The 18,489-nt window shown below is 42.3% G+C and overlaps 2 protein-coding genes across 3 annotated transcripts in view; one reads left to right on the forward strand and one right to left on the reverse strand.

The window, feature by feature from the left end:
* LOC135534853 (parvalbumin alpha) overlaps positions 1-18,489 on the forward strand; it is a 352,035-nt gene that overhangs the window by 268,350 nt on the left and 65,196 nt on the right. The gene's annotated exons all lie outside the window — the stretch shown is intronic.
* Positions 95-17,531, reverse strand: ift27 (intraflagellar transport 27 homolog (Chlamydomonas)). Of its 2 annotated transcripts, none has more exons than XM_064961645.1 (7): positions 17,392-17,531; positions 16,756-16,835; positions 2,254-2,313; positions 2,038-2,097; positions 1,076-1,193; positions 773-882; positions 95-613 (listed from the first exon to the last, which is right to left on the reverse strand). In XM_064961645.1, the coding sequence occupies exons 2-7, from the start codon at positions 16,798-16,800 to the stop codon at positions 515-517; spliced, it is 492 nt and encodes a 163-aa protein (XP_064817717.1). In that variant the 5' UTR covers positions 16,801-16,835; positions 17,392-17,531; the 3' UTR covers positions 95-514. The 2 variants fall into 2 exon arrangements, with proteins under 2 accessions (XP_064817717.1, XP_064817715.1); XM_064961643.1 differs by having other exon boundaries at positions 17,388-17,531.

The following is an 18,489-nucleotide window of genomic DNA, read 5'->3' on the forward strand; positions in this document are numbered from 1 at the left end:
GGGATGGAGAAAAGAGAGTAAAGGAGAGAGAGTGGGTGATAGAGGGAGAGATGGATGGAAAGGTCCCCCATATGCAAAACTCTAGCAATCAGAATACTGTACAGAAATCAAACTTTAATACAAGTTATCATGTTCTCCTGCATAACTCAGACAATGTGAAGAATATACAGAACATTAATTATTGTAGATAACAGTTTCATCTTAATCTCCACCCCAATGTAAGGTGGATGTCTCACTGTCAGAGGCAGTATTTTTCACTTAGGGAATGTTGGGCCAAGTTCTAGAACATTGGGCCAGGTCCTAGAATCCATAGAAATATAATCTATATATCCTTTCTTGAGGCCATAGAAACAGAATATATACAATGTAGTAGATATTTATGTGTTAGGCCAGATTCTATTCTGCAGGTTCTACAATGTTAGGCCAGGTTCTAGAATGTTCAGGTTCAAGATTGTCAGGCCAGATTCTAGAATGTTAGGCCAGGTTCTAGAATGTTAGGCCAGGTTCTAGAATGTTAGGCCAGATTCTGTATGGTCTGTAGTCTGTCTTGGTAGAGAGCGTGGAACAGCTGGGCTAGACTCAGAAAGGGAGCTTCACAGTTCTCCATCTCCTTCTGCAATACAGATGCCATGCACACACACATACACACAGAATGAGAGACATTTTAATCATCGCTTTGTTAGAGGGTATACTGTTTTTGGACTTGGTGTTGGCACTTTGGCTCCAGAAGCCTATGAGCTTGTCTGTTGTGTCCAGGTGTGGGTGCACTCACAGCGGACGTCTCGTGGTACTGCAGCCCCTGGCTTTGGGCCCACTCCTGGGCTACCGAGGTCTCCACCTCCTTCCGCGAGGACAGGTCCGACTTGTTACCCACCAACACACCTGAACGTCACAACAACACAACAACACACACACACACACACACACACACACACACACACACACACACACACACACACACACACACACACACACACACACACACACACACACACACACACACACACACACACACACGGAGCACTAAGATCAAGTACCTCCAGATACAGGGGGTCAGAGCTGAGGTGTGTGGTACCTGGGATGTGCAGACCCTGGCAGTGGGCCCTGACCCTCTCCAGCCAGCGACCACAGTTACTGAATGACAGCTCACTGCTCACGTCAAACACCAGACACAACACAGACGGCTGGCCCCACTGTAGAGGGATAGAGGGAGGGATGGAGAGAGGGGGTGAGAGAGGGCGAAAGAAGGGGGAGTGAAAGAGAGAGCGATCGAGAGGCGGTGATGGAGGGTGAAAGAGGGGTGTGGAAACATTGAATATTGCATCCATTTAACATTCATCAAAAGAGAGAGGAAGAGAAATGAGAGAGGGAAGAGAGTTGAAGAGAGAGGGAAGAGAGATGTGAAGAGAGAGGGAAGAGAGATGTGAATAGAGAAGAGAGAGGAAGAGAGATGTGAAGAGAGAGGGATGAGAGAGGGAAGAGAGAGAAGGAAGAAGAGATGTGAAGAGACAGGGATGAGAGAGGAAGAGAGATGTGAAGAGAGAGGGATGAGAGAGGGAAGAGAGATGTGAGAGAGAGGGATGAGAGGGAAGAGAGGGAAGAGAGATGTGAAGAGAGAGGGATGAGAGGGAAGAGAGATGTGAAGAGACAGGGATGAGAGAGGAAGAGAGATGTGAAGAGAGGGATGAGAGAGGGAAGAGAGATGTGAAGAGACAGGGATGAGAGAGGGAAGAGAGATGTGAAGAGACAGGGATGAGAGAGGGAAGAGAGATGTGAAGAGAGGGATGAGAGAGGGAAGAGAGATGTGAAGAGAGAGGGATGAGAGAGGGAAGAGAGATGTGAAGAGACAGGGATGAGAGAGGAAGAGAGATGTGAAGAGAGAGGGATGAGAGAGGGAAGAGAGATGTGAAGAGAGAGGGATGAGAGAGGGAAGAGATGTGAAGAGAGGGATGTGAGATGTGAGAGAGGGATGAGAGGGAAGAGGGAAAGTCGTGAATCCTTTGTAAATTAGAAGAGTAGATAAGTAGTGGGCCTCACCAACTTCTCACATGCTTCAACAAAGGTTTCCCTCCCGGCAGAGTCAAAGATGTACAGTTCCTGAGAGGGAGAGAGAAAGAGACAGAGAAATACTGTCAATCATCACAAAGTTATTTTCAGTATGAAACAACTCCAGATTGGTGGCTTCTGTAAAGAGCCTAGCTTCTAGCCAATATAGAGGGAGTGTGGGAGTCAGTCTAGGGAGCGTGTACTCACCACACTGTCGCTGGTCTCTGGGATGTTCACTGACTTCACAACCAGTTCCACTCCAGCCGTCTAGAAAACAACCACACAACAACCTAAGCCCAACCATCACACAACAGGCACAACACAACCCAAATCCAACCATCATCACGCAACAACCTACAACCAGCCATCATCACACAACCACAACGCAACCATTGTAAAATAACCACACAACAACGTAAACCCAATCATCACAAAACAACGTAAACCTACTTTGACACAGGAGGAGGAGGAAGAGTGGGTGGGTGTGTTTTAAGGCTGCACACCGCCCTAATTCTTATAGTTTAGGTGTTTTTTCTCCGCTTGCCTCCGACACACAACAAGCCTTGTCACTCAAGCAGCACTGCTCCTCCCCCTCGCCGTTAGATTCACTATACATTCTGTTCTGTTGGGTCAAATCCAGTCAACAGATTGTTCCAAACAAGAACGATGCTGCTTTCCACTTTTCTTCTTAATATAAATCATTCTATTTCTAGGATCCCAACACTCCACCCAAGTGTTTTGATTTATACAGTGGATTGCGAAAGTGTATACCTCCCCCCACCCCCCACCCAACCACCCATCCAGCAATTACATCTGCAAGACTGTTGGGGTATGTCTCTATAAGCTTGGCACATCGAGCCACTGGGATTTTTGCCCATTCTTCAAGGCAAAACTGCTCCAGCTCCTTCAAGTTGGATGAGTTCCACTGGTGTACAGCAATATTTAAGTCATACCACAGATTCTCAATTGGATTGAGGTCTGGGCTTTGACTAGGCCATTCCAAGACATTTAAATGTTTCCCCTTAAACCACTCGTGTTGCTTTATCAGTATGCTTAGGGTCATTGTCCTGCTGGGTCCCAGTCTCAAACCTGAAACAGGTTTCCCTCAAGAATTTCTCTGTATTTAACACCATCCATCATTCCTTCAATTCTGACCAGTTTCCCACCCAGTCCCTGCCGATGAAAAACATCCTCACAGCATGATACTGCCACCACCATGCTTCACTGTGGGGATGTTGATCTCGGGGTGATGAGAGGTGTTGGGTTTGCGTTTTCCTTAATGCCACCCCAGGCGGTGTCAGAGGAAGGAAGGTGTCAGAGGAAGGCCCTAAAAATTGTCAAAGACCCCAGCCACCCCAGTCATAGACTGTTCTCTCTACTACCGCATGGCAAGCGGTACTGGAGTGCCAAGTCATGGACAAAAATGCTCCTCAAAATTTTTTACCCCCAAGCCATGAGACTCCTGAACAGGTAGGTAATCAAATGGCTACCCGGACTATTTGCATTGTGTGCCACCCCCCAACCCCTCTTTTTACGCTGCTGCTACGCTCTGTTTATCATATATACATAGTCACTTTAACTATACATTCATGTACATACTAACCCAATTGGGCCAACCAACCAGTGCTCCCGCACATTGGCTAACCGGGCTATCTGCATTGTGTCCTGCCAACCCCTTTTACACTACTACTACTCTCTGTTCATCATATATGCATAGTCACTTTAACCATATCTACATGTACATACTACCTCAATCAGCCTGACTAACCGGTGTCTGTATGTAGCCTCACTACTTTTATAGCCTTGCTATTGTATGTAGCCTCTCTACTTTTACTTTTATATTTATTTTATTTCTTTACTTAACGCCTTTTGTGTGCTATTGGTTAGAGCCTGTAAGTAAGCATTTCACTGTAAGGTCTATTGCATTCCTGGCCTTTGTATTCGGCGCACGTGACAAATAAACTTTGATTTGATTTGAGTATATCAGGAAGTGCATAAGGGATGTGGTTCCCACTGTGACAATTAAAACCTATCCAAACCAAAAACCATGGATAGATGGCAGCATTCGCACAAAACGGAAAGCGCGAAACACCGCATTTAACCATGGCAAGGTGACTGGGACATGGACTGTACTACACAATAAGGCAAAATGAGTACAAACAGTCCAGCTATGTTCTCTGTAAGGCAATGAAATAGGCAAAACAGTACTACAATCACACAGTACTACAATCAAACAGTACAATACAATACTACAATCAGGCAAAACAGTACAATACAATCAATCAAACAGTACTACAATCACACAGTACTACAATCACACAGTACTACAATCACACAGGCAAAACAGTACTACAATCAAACAGTACTACAATCAAACAGTACTAGAATCAAACAATACTACAAACAGTCAAAAGTACTACAATCACACAGTACGATCACACAGTACTACAATCAAACAGTACTACAATCAAACAATACTACAATCAAACAGTACTACAATCAAACAGTACTACAATCAAACAGACAAAACAATACAATCAAACACAAAAATACGACAACCAAACAGGCAAAACAATACTACAATCAAACAGACAAAACAGGCAAAACAATACTACAATCAAACAGGCAAAACAGTACTACAATCACACAGTACTACAATCAAACAGGCAAAACAGTACTACAATCAAACAGCAAAACAGTACTACAATCAAACAACAAAACAATACAATCAAACAGGCAAAACAAAACAATACAAATCAAACAGTACTACAATCAAACAGACAAAACAGTACTACAATCAAACAGGCAAAACAGTACTACAATCACACAGTACTACAATCAAACAGCAAAACAATACTACAATCAAACAGACAAAACAGTACTACAATCAAACAGGCAAAACAGTACTACAATCAAACAGACAATCAAACAGGCAAAACAAATCAAACAGTACTACAATCAAACAGACAAAACAGTACTACAATCACACAGTACTACAATCAAACAGGCAAAACAGACAATACTACAATCAAACAGGCAAAACAGTACTACAATACAGTACAATCAAACAGGCAAAACAGACAATCAAACAGGCAAACAGTACGACAATCAAACAGGCAAAACAATACTACAAACAAACAGGCAAAACAGTACTACAATCACACAGTACTACAATCAAACAGGCAAAACAGTACATCGTCAAACAGGCAAAACAGTACTACAATCAAACAGGCAAAACAGTACTACAATCAAACAGGCAAAACAATACTACAATCAAACAGTACTACAATCAAACAGACAAAACAGTACTACAATGAAACAAAACAGTAGTACAATCAAAACAATACTACAATCAAACAGGCAAAACAGTACTACAATCACAATACTACAATCAAACAGGCAAAACAGTACTACAATCAATCAAACAGGCAAAACAATACTACAATCAAACAATACTACAATCAAACAGCAAAACAGTACTACGATCAAACAGGCAAAACAGTACTACAAACAGGCAAAACAGTACTACAATCAAACAGGCAAAACAGTACTACAATCAAGCAATACTACAATCAAACAGGCAAAACAGTACTACAATGTACGACAATCAAACAGGCAAAACAATACTACAATCAAACAGGCAAAACAGTACTACAATCAAACAATACTACAATCAAACAGGCAAAACAGTACTACAATCAAACAATCAAACAGGCAAAACAGTACTACAATACTACAATCAAACAGGCAAAACAGTACTACAATCAAACAGGCAAAACAGTACTACAACAATCAAACAGGCAAAACAGTACTACAATCACACAGTACTACAAAACAGTACTACGATCAAACAGGCAAAACAATCAAACAGGCAAAACAGTACTACAATCAAACAGTACAATCAAACAGGCAAAACAGCAAAACAATACTACAATCAAACAGGCAAAACAGTACTACAATCAAAACAGTACTACAATCAAACAGGCAAAAAGTACTACAATCAAACAGTACTACAATCAAACAGGCAAAACAGTACTACAATCAAACAGGCAAAACAGTACTACAATCAAACAGGCAAAACAGTACTACAATCAAACAGTACTACAATCAAACAGTACTACTAAGCTTTGGAAATGTTTTAAGGTCATAACAAGGATCATTTTGATATTTGAATTTTAAGACCCCTTGAAGTTTCAAAAAAACATATATCAAGAAATGATAGAGCAAAACAACCGACATGTACCTGTACATCCAGCTGAAGTCGGAGGTTTACATACACTTTGGTTGGAGTCATTAAAACTCGTTTCTCAACCATTCCACACATTTCTTGTTAACAAACTATAGTTTTGGCAAGTCAGTTAGGACATCTACTTTGTGCATGACACAAGTAATAATGACACTGATAATTCACTTCATCAAAATTCCAGTGGGTCAGAAGATTACATACATTAAGTTCACTGTGTCTTTAAACAGCTTGGAAAATTCCAGAAAAGGATGTCATGAGGTGGAGGTGTATCTGTGGATGTATTTCAAGGCCTACCTTCAAACTCAGTGCCTCTGTGCTTAACATCATGTGGAAATCAAAAGAAATCAGCCAAGACCTCAGAAAAAAAACATTGTAGACCTCCACAAGTCTGGTTCATCCTTGGGAGCAATTTCCAAATGCCTGAAGGTACCACGTTCATCTGTACAAACAATAGTATGCAAGTATAAACACTATGGGACCACGCATCTGTCATACCACTCAGGAAGGAGACGCGTTCTGTCTCTTAGAGATGAACGTACTTTGGTGTGAAAAGTGTAAATCAATCCCAGAACAACAGCAAAGGGCCTTGTGAAGATGCTGGAGGAAACAGGTACAAAAGTATCTATATCCACAGTAAAACAAGTTCTATATTGACATAACCTGAAAGGCCGCTCAGCAAGGAAGAAGCCACTGCTCCAAAACCAGCAGAAAAAAACAGACTACGGTTTGCAACTACACATGGGGACAAAGATCGTACTTTTGGAGAAATGTCCTCTGGTCTGATGAAACAAAAATAGAACTGTTTGGCCATAATGACCATCGTTATGTTTGGAGGAAAAAGGGGGATGCTTGCAAGCCGAAGACACCATCCCAACCGTGAAGCATGGGGTGGCAGCATCATGTTGTAGGGGTGTTTTGCTGCAGGAGGGTCTGGTGCACTTCCCAAAATAGATGGAATCATGAGGTTGGAAAATTATGTGGATATATATATATATTGAAGCAACATCTCAAAACATCAGTCAGGAAGTTAAAGTTTGGTTGCAAATGGGTCTTCCAAATGGACAACGACCCCAAACATACCTCCAAAGTTGTGGCAAAATGGCTTAAGGACAACAAAGTCAAGGTATATGAGTGGCCATCACAAAGCCCTGACCTCAAATCCTATTGAAAATTTGTCGGCAGAACTGAAAAAGCGTGCGCGAGCAAGGAGGCCTACAAACCTGACTCAGTTACACCAGCTCTGTCAGGAGGAATGGGCCAATGTATGTAAACTTCTGACTCTCTGGGAATGTGATGAAAGAAATAAAAGCATTCTCTCAACTATTATTCTGACATTTCACATTTTTTAAATAAAGTGTTGATCCTAACTGACCTAAGACAGGGAATTTTTATTCTGATTACATTTACATTTAAGTCAAGAATTGTGAAAAACTGAGTTTAAATGTATTTGGCTAACATGTACAGTGCTTTGCGAAAGTATTCGGCCCCCTTGAACTTTGCGACCTATTGCCACATTTCAGGCTTCAAACATAAAGATATAAAACTGTATTTTTTGTGAAGAATCAACAACAAGTGGGACACAATCATGAAGTGGAACGACATTTATTGGATATTTCAAACTTTTTTAACAAATCAAAAACTGAAAAATTGGGCGTGCAAAATTATTCAGACCCCTTAAGTTAATACTTTGTAGCGCCACTTTTTGCTGCGATTACAGCTGTAAGTCGCTTGGGGTATGTCTCTATCAGTTTTGCACATCGAGAGACTGAAGTTTTTTCCCATTCCTCCTTGCAAAACAGCTCGAGCTCAGTGAGGTTGGATGGAGAGCATTTGTGAACAGCAGTTCAGTTCTTTCCACAGATTCTCGATTGGATTCAGGTCTGGACTTTGACTTGGCCATTCTAACACCTGGATATGTTTATTTTTGAACCATTCCATTGTAGATTTTGCTTCATGTTTTGGATCATTGTCTTGTTGGAAGACAAATCTCCGTCCCAGTCTCAGGTCTTTTGCAGACTCCATCAGGTTTTCTTCCAGAATGGTCCTGTATTTAGCTCCATCCATCTTCCCATCAATTTTAACCATCTTCCCTGTCCCTGCTGAAGAAAAGCAGGCCCAAACCATGATGCTGCCACCACCATGTTTGACAGTGGGGATGGTGTGTTCAGGGTTATGAGCTGTGTTGCTTTTACGCCAAACATAACATTTTGCATTGTTGCCAAAAAGTTCAATTTTGGTTTCATCTGACCAGAGCACCTTCTTCCACATGTTTGGTGTGTCTCCCAGGTGGCTTGTGGCAAACTTTAAACAACACTTTTTATGGATATCTTTAAGAAATGGCTTTCTTCTTGCCACTCTTCCATAAAGGCCAGATTTGTGCAATATACGACTGATTGTTGTCCTATGGACAGTCTCCCACCTCAGCTGTTGATCTCTGCAGTTCATCCAGAGTGATCATGGGCCTCTTGGCTGCATCTCTGATCAGTCTTCTCCTTGTATGAGCTGAAAGTTTACATTACATTTACATTTAAGTCATTTAAGACGCTCTTTCCAGAGCGACTTACAAATTGGTGAATTCACCTTCTGACATCCAGTGGAACAGCCACTTTACAATAGTGCATCTAAATCATTAAGGGGGTGGTGAGAAGGATTACTTATCTTATCCTAGGTATTCCTTGAAGAGGTGGGGTTTCAGGTGTCTCCGGAAGGTGGTGATTGATCCGCTGTCCTGGCGTCGTGAGGGAGTTTGTTCATAGGGGGCCAGAGCAGCCAGTTTTGACTGGGCTGAGCGGGAACTGTACTTCCTCAATGGTAGGGAGGCGAGCAGGCCAGAGGTGGTTGAACGCAGTGCCCTTGTTTGGGTGTAGGGCCTGATCAGAGCCTGGAGGCTGCGGTGCATCTCCTAGGAGCACCATGGTCTTGTAGCGGATGCGAGCTTCAACAGGAAGCCAGTTGTGAGAGAACTTGGGAAGGTTGAACACCAGACGGGTTTGAGTTGTAGGGGTTTAATGGCACAGGCAGGGAGCCCAGCCAACAGCGAGTTGCAGTAATCCAGACGGGAGATGACAAGTGCCTGGATTAGGACCTGCGCCGCTTCCTGTGTGAGGCAGGGTCGTACTCTGCGGATGTTGTAGAGCATGAACCTACAGGAACGGGCCACCGCCATGATGTTGGTTGAGAACGACAGGGTGTTGTCCAGGATCACGCCAAGGTTCTTAGCGCTCTGAGGGACGGCCAGGTCTTGGTAGGTTTGCAGTGGTCTGATACTCCTTCCATTTCAATATTATCGCTTGCACAGTGCTCCTTGGGATGTTTAAAGCTTGAGAAATCTGTTTGTATCCAAATTCGGCTTTAAACTTCTTCACAACAGTATTTCGGACCTGCCTGGTGTGTTCCTTGTTCTTCATGATGCTCTCTGCGCTTTTAACGGACCTCTGAGACTATCACAGTGCAGGTGCATTTATACGGAGACTTGATTACACACAGGTGGAATGTATTTATCATCATTAGTCATTTAGGTCAACATTGGATCATTCAGAGATTCTCACTGAACTTCTGGAGAGAGTTTGCTGCACTGAAAGTAAAGGGGCTGAATAATTTTGCACGCCCAATTTTTCAGTTTTTGATTTGTTAAAAAAGTTTGAAATCCAATAAATGTCGTTCCACTTCATGATTGTGTCCCACTTGTTGTTGATTCTTCACAAAAAAATACAGTTTTATATCTTTATGTTCGAAGCCTGAAATGTGGCAAAAGGTCGCAAAGTTCAAGGGGGCCGAATACTTCCGCAAGGCACTGTATGTACACTTCCGACTTTCACTGTACAGTTGTGGCCAAAAGTTTTGAGAATGACACAAATATTAATTTTCAAAGTCTGCTGCCTCATTTTGAATGATGGCAATTTGCATATACTCCAGAATGTTATGAAGAGTGATCAGACAAATTGCAATTAATTGCAAAGTCCCTCTTTGCCATGCAAATGAGCTGAATCCCCCCCAAAAACATTTCCACTGCATTTCAGCCCTGCCACAAAAGGACTAGCTGACATCATGTCAGTGATTCTCTCGTTAACACAGGTGTGAGTGTTGACGAGGACAAGGCTGGAGATCACTCTGTCATACTGATTGAGTTCAAATATCAGACTGGAAGCTTCAAAAGGAGGTTGGTGCTTGGAATCATTGTTCTTCCTCTGTCAACCATGGTTACCTGCAAGGAAACACATGCCATCATCATTGCTTTGCACAAAAAGGGTTTCACAGGCAAGGATATTGCTGACAGTAAGATTGCACCTAAATCAACCATTTATGGGATCATCAAGAATTTCAAGGAGAGCGATTCAATTGTTGTGAAGAAGGCTTCCGGGCGCCCAAGAATATCCAGCAAGCATCAGGACCGTCTCTTGAAGGTGATTCAGCTGTGGGATCGGGGCACCACCAGTACAGAGCTTGCTCAGGAATGGCAGCAGGCAGGTGTGAGTGCATCAGCACGCACAGTGAGGCAAAGACTTTTGGAGGATGGCCTGGCGTCAAGAAGGGCAGCAAAGAGGCCACTTCTCTCCAGGAAAAACATCAGGGACAGACTGATATTCTACAAAAGGTACAGGGATTGGACTGCTGAGGACTGGGGTAAAGTCATTTTCTCTGATGAATCCCCTTTCCGATTGTTTGGGGCATCCCAAAAAAAGCTTGTCCGGAGAAGACAAGGTGAGCGCTACCATCAGTCCTGTGTCATGCCAACAGTAAAGCATCCTGAGACCATTCATGTGTGGGGTTGCTTCTCAGCCAAGGGAGTGGGCTCACTCACAATTTTGCCTAGGAACACAGCCATGAATAAAGAATGGTACCAACATATCCTCCGAGAGCAACTTCTCCAAATCATCCAGGAACAGTTTGGTGACGAACAATGCCTTTTCCAGCATGATGGAGAACCTTGCCATAAGGCAAAAGTGATAACTAAGTGGCTTGGGGAACAAAACATCGATATTTTGGGTCCATGGCCAGGAAACTCCCCAGACCTTAATCCCATTGAGAACTTGTGGTCAATCCTCAAGAGGCTGGTGGACAAACAAAAACCCACAAATTCTGACAAACTCCAAGCATTGATTATGCAAGAATGAGCTGCCATCAGTCAGGATGTGGCCCAGAAGTTAATTGACAGCATGCCAGGGCGGATTGCAGAGTTCTTGAAAAAGAAGGGTCAACACTGCAAATATTGAGTCTTTGCATCAACTTCATGTAATTGTCAATAAAAGCCTTTGACACTTATGAAATGCTTGCAATTATACTTCAGTATTCCATAGTAACATTTGACAAAAATATCTAAAGACACTGAAGCAGCAAACTTTGTGGAAATTAATATTTGTGTCATTCTCAAAACTTTTGGCCATGACTGTGTATATGACATGTTCTATCCTACATATTCTACATATATACAACACATTCTATTGAGATACTGTCCATGTCTATACATCCCATCATATACATCTATATTTATATTCCAGACTCTGGCATTGCTCATCCTAATATTTCTATATTTCTTAATTACATTATTTTACTTTAGATTGTGTGTATTGTTTTATAATGCCAGATATTACTTCACTGTTGGAGCTAGGAACATAAGCATTTCGCTATACCCGCAATGACATCTGCTACATATGTGTATGTTACCAATACAATTTGATTTGTGTGCAAGACTGCAGCCCACCTCCACACACACACACACACACACAAAAGACTGCATCCAACTGCGCACGCACGCCCACACACTCTTCCTCAGCAATATTCCAACCAGCTAATACGGAGACGGAGTAATGAGCTGATGTGATGCATCATGGGAATTGGGAAGGCTCTCTCTCAGTGGAATGTCAATGAGAGCCTGTACAGAATACATAAAGCTTGGTTGGGTGTGTTGTGAATTGTGTGCGTGTGTGAGTGAGTGAGTGAGTGAGTGAGTGAGTGAGTGAGTGAGTGAGTGAGTGAGTGAGTGAGTGAGTGAGTGAGAGTGTGAGAGTGAGAGAGTGAGAGAGTGAGAGAGAGAGAGGGAGAGAGAGACTGTCCAGAATAAATTGCGGATCAGATTGGTCGGTAGGTAACCTAACAGGCCGTCTGACATTTGAGAAGAAGAGAACGTGAGGAGAATGGAATGGCTGCGGACCGGATGCTGCTTCCTGTCTGTCTGTCTGCCTATAACCTTTAGTCCAACAGACTGAGCCCAGTTAGTTGGAGTCTGGGTAACATTCACATGCAGTGCGTGCGTGTGTACGTGTGTGTTGTATCATAATAATGTTCCCCAAAGTGATCTCTCCACTTTGACGGAGCTGTAGTGGAGCGGGTCGAGAGCTTGAAATTTCTTAGTGTCCACATCACTAATGAATTATCATGTTCCACACAGTCGTGAAGAGGGCACGACAGTGCATCTTCCCCCTCAGGAGGCAGAAAAGATTTGGCATAAGCCCTCAGATCCTCAAAAAGTTATACAGCTGCACCATTGAGAGCATCTTGACTGGCTGCATTACCGCTTGGTATGGCAAATGCAGCGACCTCGAACGCAAATCACTACAGAGGGTGGTGCGGACAGCCCTGTACATCACTGGTGCCAAGCTCCCTGCCATCCAGGACCTCTATATCAGGCAGTGTCAGAGAAAGGCCTGGAAAATTGTCAGACTTCAACCACCCATGCCATAGACTGTTCAATCTGACACTGTCCGGCAAATGGTACCGGAGCATCGGCTACAGCTTCTAACCCCTAAATAGACATCAGACTCCAAAACAGTTAATTAAATGGTTACCCAGACTATCTGCACTGAACCTATCTGCACTGACTTTATGCACACTACTAAACTGTATATGAGTATTTCCATTAAAAATGGAATGCTATGTGTGACTTTGGGATCAACATTTCAAAATGGTTTGAAACAAAAATGTTAATCATTTTTATGCAGTTCCACATGTGTACATGACACAACATAGGTGTCATGGCGTTGCCCTCTTTGGGTACAGTGAGCACCATCCCCCTCTCTCTGTCTCCTACACTCAGGCTGCTACGACCTCACGTCGTAAATTCCTGGAGGAGATTATCTCCTCATGGCCACAGTATAGAGAGAGAGTGAGTTTTCATAGTGAGAACAAAGGAATTTCTTCCACCTCACAGAACTTGAGGTCCGAACAACATTTATGTTCTGGAGAAGGTATAAAAAAAAAATCGGTGAAGAATACAGCTACGAATTGGTCTGTTTGGTACAATTTTGTGAAACTCATGGGAGACAATACGGCCACATAACCATAATGCTGTTTATACAATAGCCTCAGATATGAGGCTTCCATCTAATTGTTGTATAAGATGAATGAGTGAGGATGATACAGTTTGCGAAATTGTGTCATGGGATTTTGGACTGTTTAATGAAGGAAACTCCAATTCCCTTTGGAGTTTAACTAAATCAGAGGACCGCCCATGAGCACAGTTATGGTCTGGCGTCCTGGGACAGGCCCCTTTCTGCTCTTCCCGAATAAAACCCCCACCTTGAGAATTTCTCAACAGACCATGTTTCTCTCAATTACGAGAGGAGAAAGGTTGCAGACCAACTTACCTCGATAACGAGAGGGCCAAGGTTTGAGACCAGACTGCTGAAACTTTTAACCATCCCACGTGGTTAAACTCTTAGACTATCGATACCGACAGAATAAGAACAAGTCTTTGATATGAATTACTAGTCTGCAGCTAGGAATTCGGTATCATTGAACGCAAAGATTGACAACCGCCGAAACATCTATTCTATAAAGACATGAATGAATGCCACTCTGAAATACCCATTCTAACCGCGACAGAGAGAGAGAGGACGGACAGACTCTCCAACAAAAACGAACTTTTCAACAGAGATCCCGACGACACACTGAGCGTAAATATATATATTGATTGCAATTGTTCCCGAATGAGTGAGCATTCATGTGCAAAGGATTAGCATTTCAATTGTTATGATGATCAACTTTGTAGTGTCTCATCTCAGTTGACCCCCACTTCCCTTTGTGTCCACCAAGCCGCGATACCGGTTTATCCCACTAGGGGAACTCTGTTATCCTTTCCTAGTAACTACCTACTGTTTGTTTATGCATTTCTGTGAATTACTTTAACACAATTAATGTATAGATGACTCATAGTGAATACTGGGTTTGTGCAGATAACCAACAATTTACGATGTTTGGAATGAGACTAACGTGAGGTAAAGAAGAATTCATTAATCAGAAGACTATTGATCAGATATGAAAATATCTGAAAGTTATATAAGGAAAATTCAAACTTTATAATCTGAATATTTTCCTTGGTGCCCCTAATACTTCCTAGTTAATTACAGTTACATGATTAATCAGTTTAATCGCGTAATAATAATTACAGAGAGTTATTTGATAAAGATTAATCTTCAGTTTAATGATGCCAAAGACACGACATAGGCCTAGGACTATTCATCCTTTAAGCAGGGTTCATACAGACATTGACAAGTCAAATTCAACTAGTTTCAGAGGCTTTTTCAAGCACTTCATTGTAATTTTCAATGACCTCAGTGTTATACAATTGTGCGGGAGGTAGCCAATCGGATGAGAGCATTTGGCCAGTAACCGAAAGGTTGCTGGTTTGAATCCCGAGCCGACTAAATGAAATATCTTTCGATGTGCCCTTGAGCAAGGCACTTAAACCTAATCGTTCCTGTAAGTCGCTCTGGATAAGAGTGTCTGCCAAAATACTCAAATGCAATCATTTTGATTTATGTCCATATAGGGCTTAATATAGAACCCCCCCCCCCCACACACACACACAGCCAACCCCCCCCCCCCACACACACACACACACACACACACAGCCAGCCCCCCCAAAAAGCATGCAAAAAGTATGCCTCTACCACTTTCAGAATAATACATGTTTTAGGCCTTGCCAATGCATTGATTTTGTAATTATTATTATATTCTAAAATGTGTGAGAATAATGTGTCCTGACTAAATAAATAGGTTGCATGCATGGTGATGTTTCTGTAGACTCTGTGGCCCACGCAGGCACATATAATAAAGCTATCAATAGCGGTAGCATTAACATCACCATCTCTGTTTTTACAAAGCCAGGTTCCTTTTGTAATGGAAGGATTTGTTTGGAAAGCCAAGTTGAAGCCCACATTAGATATGATTAATTTCTGAGCTCCAAGTTCCACTAGGCTACTTCAAACCCCTTGTATTGTTTAAAATTGCAGGTGTAACATGGAAACCGAAATGTATTTGTAATGTTATTTCATTACGAGCTCATAGCTCATGCTGCCAAACATACCCTTGTAAAACTGACCATCCTACCAATCCTCGACTTTGGCAATGTCATTTACAAAATAGCCTCCAATACCCTACTCAACAAATTGGATGCAGTCTATCACAGTGCCATCCGTTTTGTCACCAAAGCCCCATATACTACCCACCACTGCGATCTGTATGCTCTCGTTGGCTGGCCCTCGCTTCATACTCGTCGCCAAACCCACTGGCTCCAGGTCATCTACAAGACCTTGCTAGGTAAAGTCCTCCCTTATCTCAGCTCGCTGGTCACCATAGCAGCACCCACCTGTAGCACGCGCTCCAGCAGGTATATCTCTCTGGTCACCCCCAAAACCAATTCTTCCTTTGGCCGCCTCTCCTTCCAGTTCTCTGCTGCCAATGACTGGAACGAACTACAAAAATCTCTGAAACTGGAAACACTTATCTCCCTCAGTAGCTTTAAGTACCAGCTGTCAGAGCAGCTCACAGATTACTGCACCTGTACATAGCCCATCTATAATTTTGCCCAAACAACTACCCCTTTCCCTACTGTATTTATTTATTTATGTTGCTCCTTTGCATCCCATTATTTCTATCTCTACTTTGCACATTCTTCCACTGCAAATCAACCATTCCAGTGTTTTACTTGCTATATTGTATTTACTTTGCCACCATGGCCTTTTTTTGCCTTTACCTCCCTTATCTCACCTCACTTGCTCACATTGTATATAGATGTATTTTTCTACTATATTATTGACTGTATGTTTGTTTTACTCCATGTGTAAATCTGTGTTCACTTAGACCAGTGTGTCACAACGCACACACTCACACCAGTGCGTTGTTGTTATGCAGTGTGTGTGGTCAATGAGTCATGTCATAGCTGACAACCCATCATTTCTGCAGACATCATTGAATCATAATTCTGAGCAGATATTTAACAGTTTTTGGAATATCAACACAGTTCTTCCATTAAATGTGTTTTGGTAAAATGTTCAGTGCATATTATTAAAAGTAGTCCTTGTGCATAGAGTTGTATGATTTGTTAAACTTTGAAATCAATGTTTTTTGTTTGGTATACATTTTAAGTGAAGAATCTGAGTTGGCAAGAGCACAAACAAACAGTTCTGGGAGACCAGGCTAGAGAGAGGCCAGTGTGTGTGTGTGTCTCAAAGTTATTTTCTCACCATACTGTAGTTCTTCTGGAAGTGTGCGCCATCACTCCGGAACATCTGAGAGAGAGCACTTTTCCCCACTGCTGGGTCTCCTGAAGAGGGGAAGGGTGGCGAGAGAGAGTCAGAGAGACAGAGAGACAGAGAGAGATGAACAAACACCATTGTAAATACAACCTATATTTATGTTTATTTATTTTCCCTTTTGTACTTGAACTATTTGCACATCATTTCAACACTGTATATAGACATAATATGACATTTGACATGGAATTTTCACAAGTGTAATGTTTACTGTAAATGTTTTATTGCTTATTTCACTTTTGTTTATGATCTATTTCACTTGCTTTGGCAATGTAAACATGTTTCCCATGACAATAAAGCCCCTTGAATTTAAATTGAATTGATAGAATTACATACGTCTCTTCCATGTTTACCCTACTCAAACGTGTAATCCTAGAGTTGTGTAACTTGCAAATGCTTGTAAAACTGTTAGCTATCTAGGGCCTTTTCTAACTTAGCAAGTTAGCTACTCTGTCCTCTCCAAAGTTTTGCAAGCTAGCCTAACTCTCAGTTACATCTTTACATTACAGACGTTGTCATTCCCAAATCAACTTCTTAGCAACGAATACATTTTTAAATCTTACCTACAAGAAGGCACCTTGCTCTTAATTTCACCATGGCAGCGTACAAACAAATAAATATTTTAGCAGAATCTTCAAAACTGCTTTGTGTTTTTAATTTTACGCTACAGAATCTTCCTTCCGCCTCGGCAACATGGACACGACGCGTTTCCTAGCAACCTGAGCAGAAACGCTCTCACTGATCCAACCAACAAGCACGTATCGATATCTGCGCTGTCATTGGCCAGCTGTGTTAACGTAAAGAGAGTTGACGTCAACTTGAGCCCAACGTGACTGTTCCCTTAATTACCGCTAGATGGAAGCGTTCATTGACTGGAGACCATTATTCTAGCAATTAGCCTACTGAATTTGATTCCCTTGTTAGAGCCAGTAAGGTATTAAGAATTGTTTTATGTAATGCCTCAGTGATATTTTCAATGGAACATGCATCCCATCTTTTAGAATAGCCAATCAACATAATTTGAATACACACAGGTAGATTCATATCTATAAAATCTGAAATGCTTGACAGACCATCCTTTCTATCATAATTTTCTATAGTAGGTAGGCCTAAATTCTATCTCCTAAATGCCATCCCTGTTGTATCCTAAGATTATTAGAAGCGAAAATTAGACTGCCAAAGTCTATGTAAGTCTTCCCCCTCAACTCAGTTTTCCCTCTTCTCTCTCTTTCCCCGCTATGACAAACGACCTGCACATGACTCTCCAATGGGCCGTAGCGAATTCAATGTTGCCAACGTGTGGCACAGACCTTGGTTATCCCCCACAGTCGGTCTCATATATGGCCTTGTAGGCCTCCCTGCGCTTTGGAGACACTGAAAACCAGTTAGAAGTCTCTTATACCAAGTACTCCACACTACGGGGGATGGCGTCATTGGAAGCCTGACTTACAGCAAGCTGCAGAGAGTGGCACACACAGTGAATAAGAACCAGATATTTGAGGCCATACTCCTCCTTCAGCACGTTATGGACCCCATTGTTGATCCCCGTCATAACAGAGGCATTGTCAGTCCCTATGCCCAGGAGTTTCTCTTTAAGATAACACCGAGGAAAGCCACAACAGTACAGGGCTATAGATTTGGCATCTCCTCCCTCCAACTCAACAA

This window comes from Oncorhynchus masou, chromosome 5 (assembly GCF_036934945.1).
Source record: "Oncorhynchus masou masou isolate Uvic2021 chromosome 5, UVic_Omas_1.1, whole genome shotgun sequence".
Lineage (NCBI taxonomy): Eukaryota > Metazoa > Chordata > Actinopteri > Salmoniformes > Salmonidae > Oncorhynchus > Oncorhynchus masou.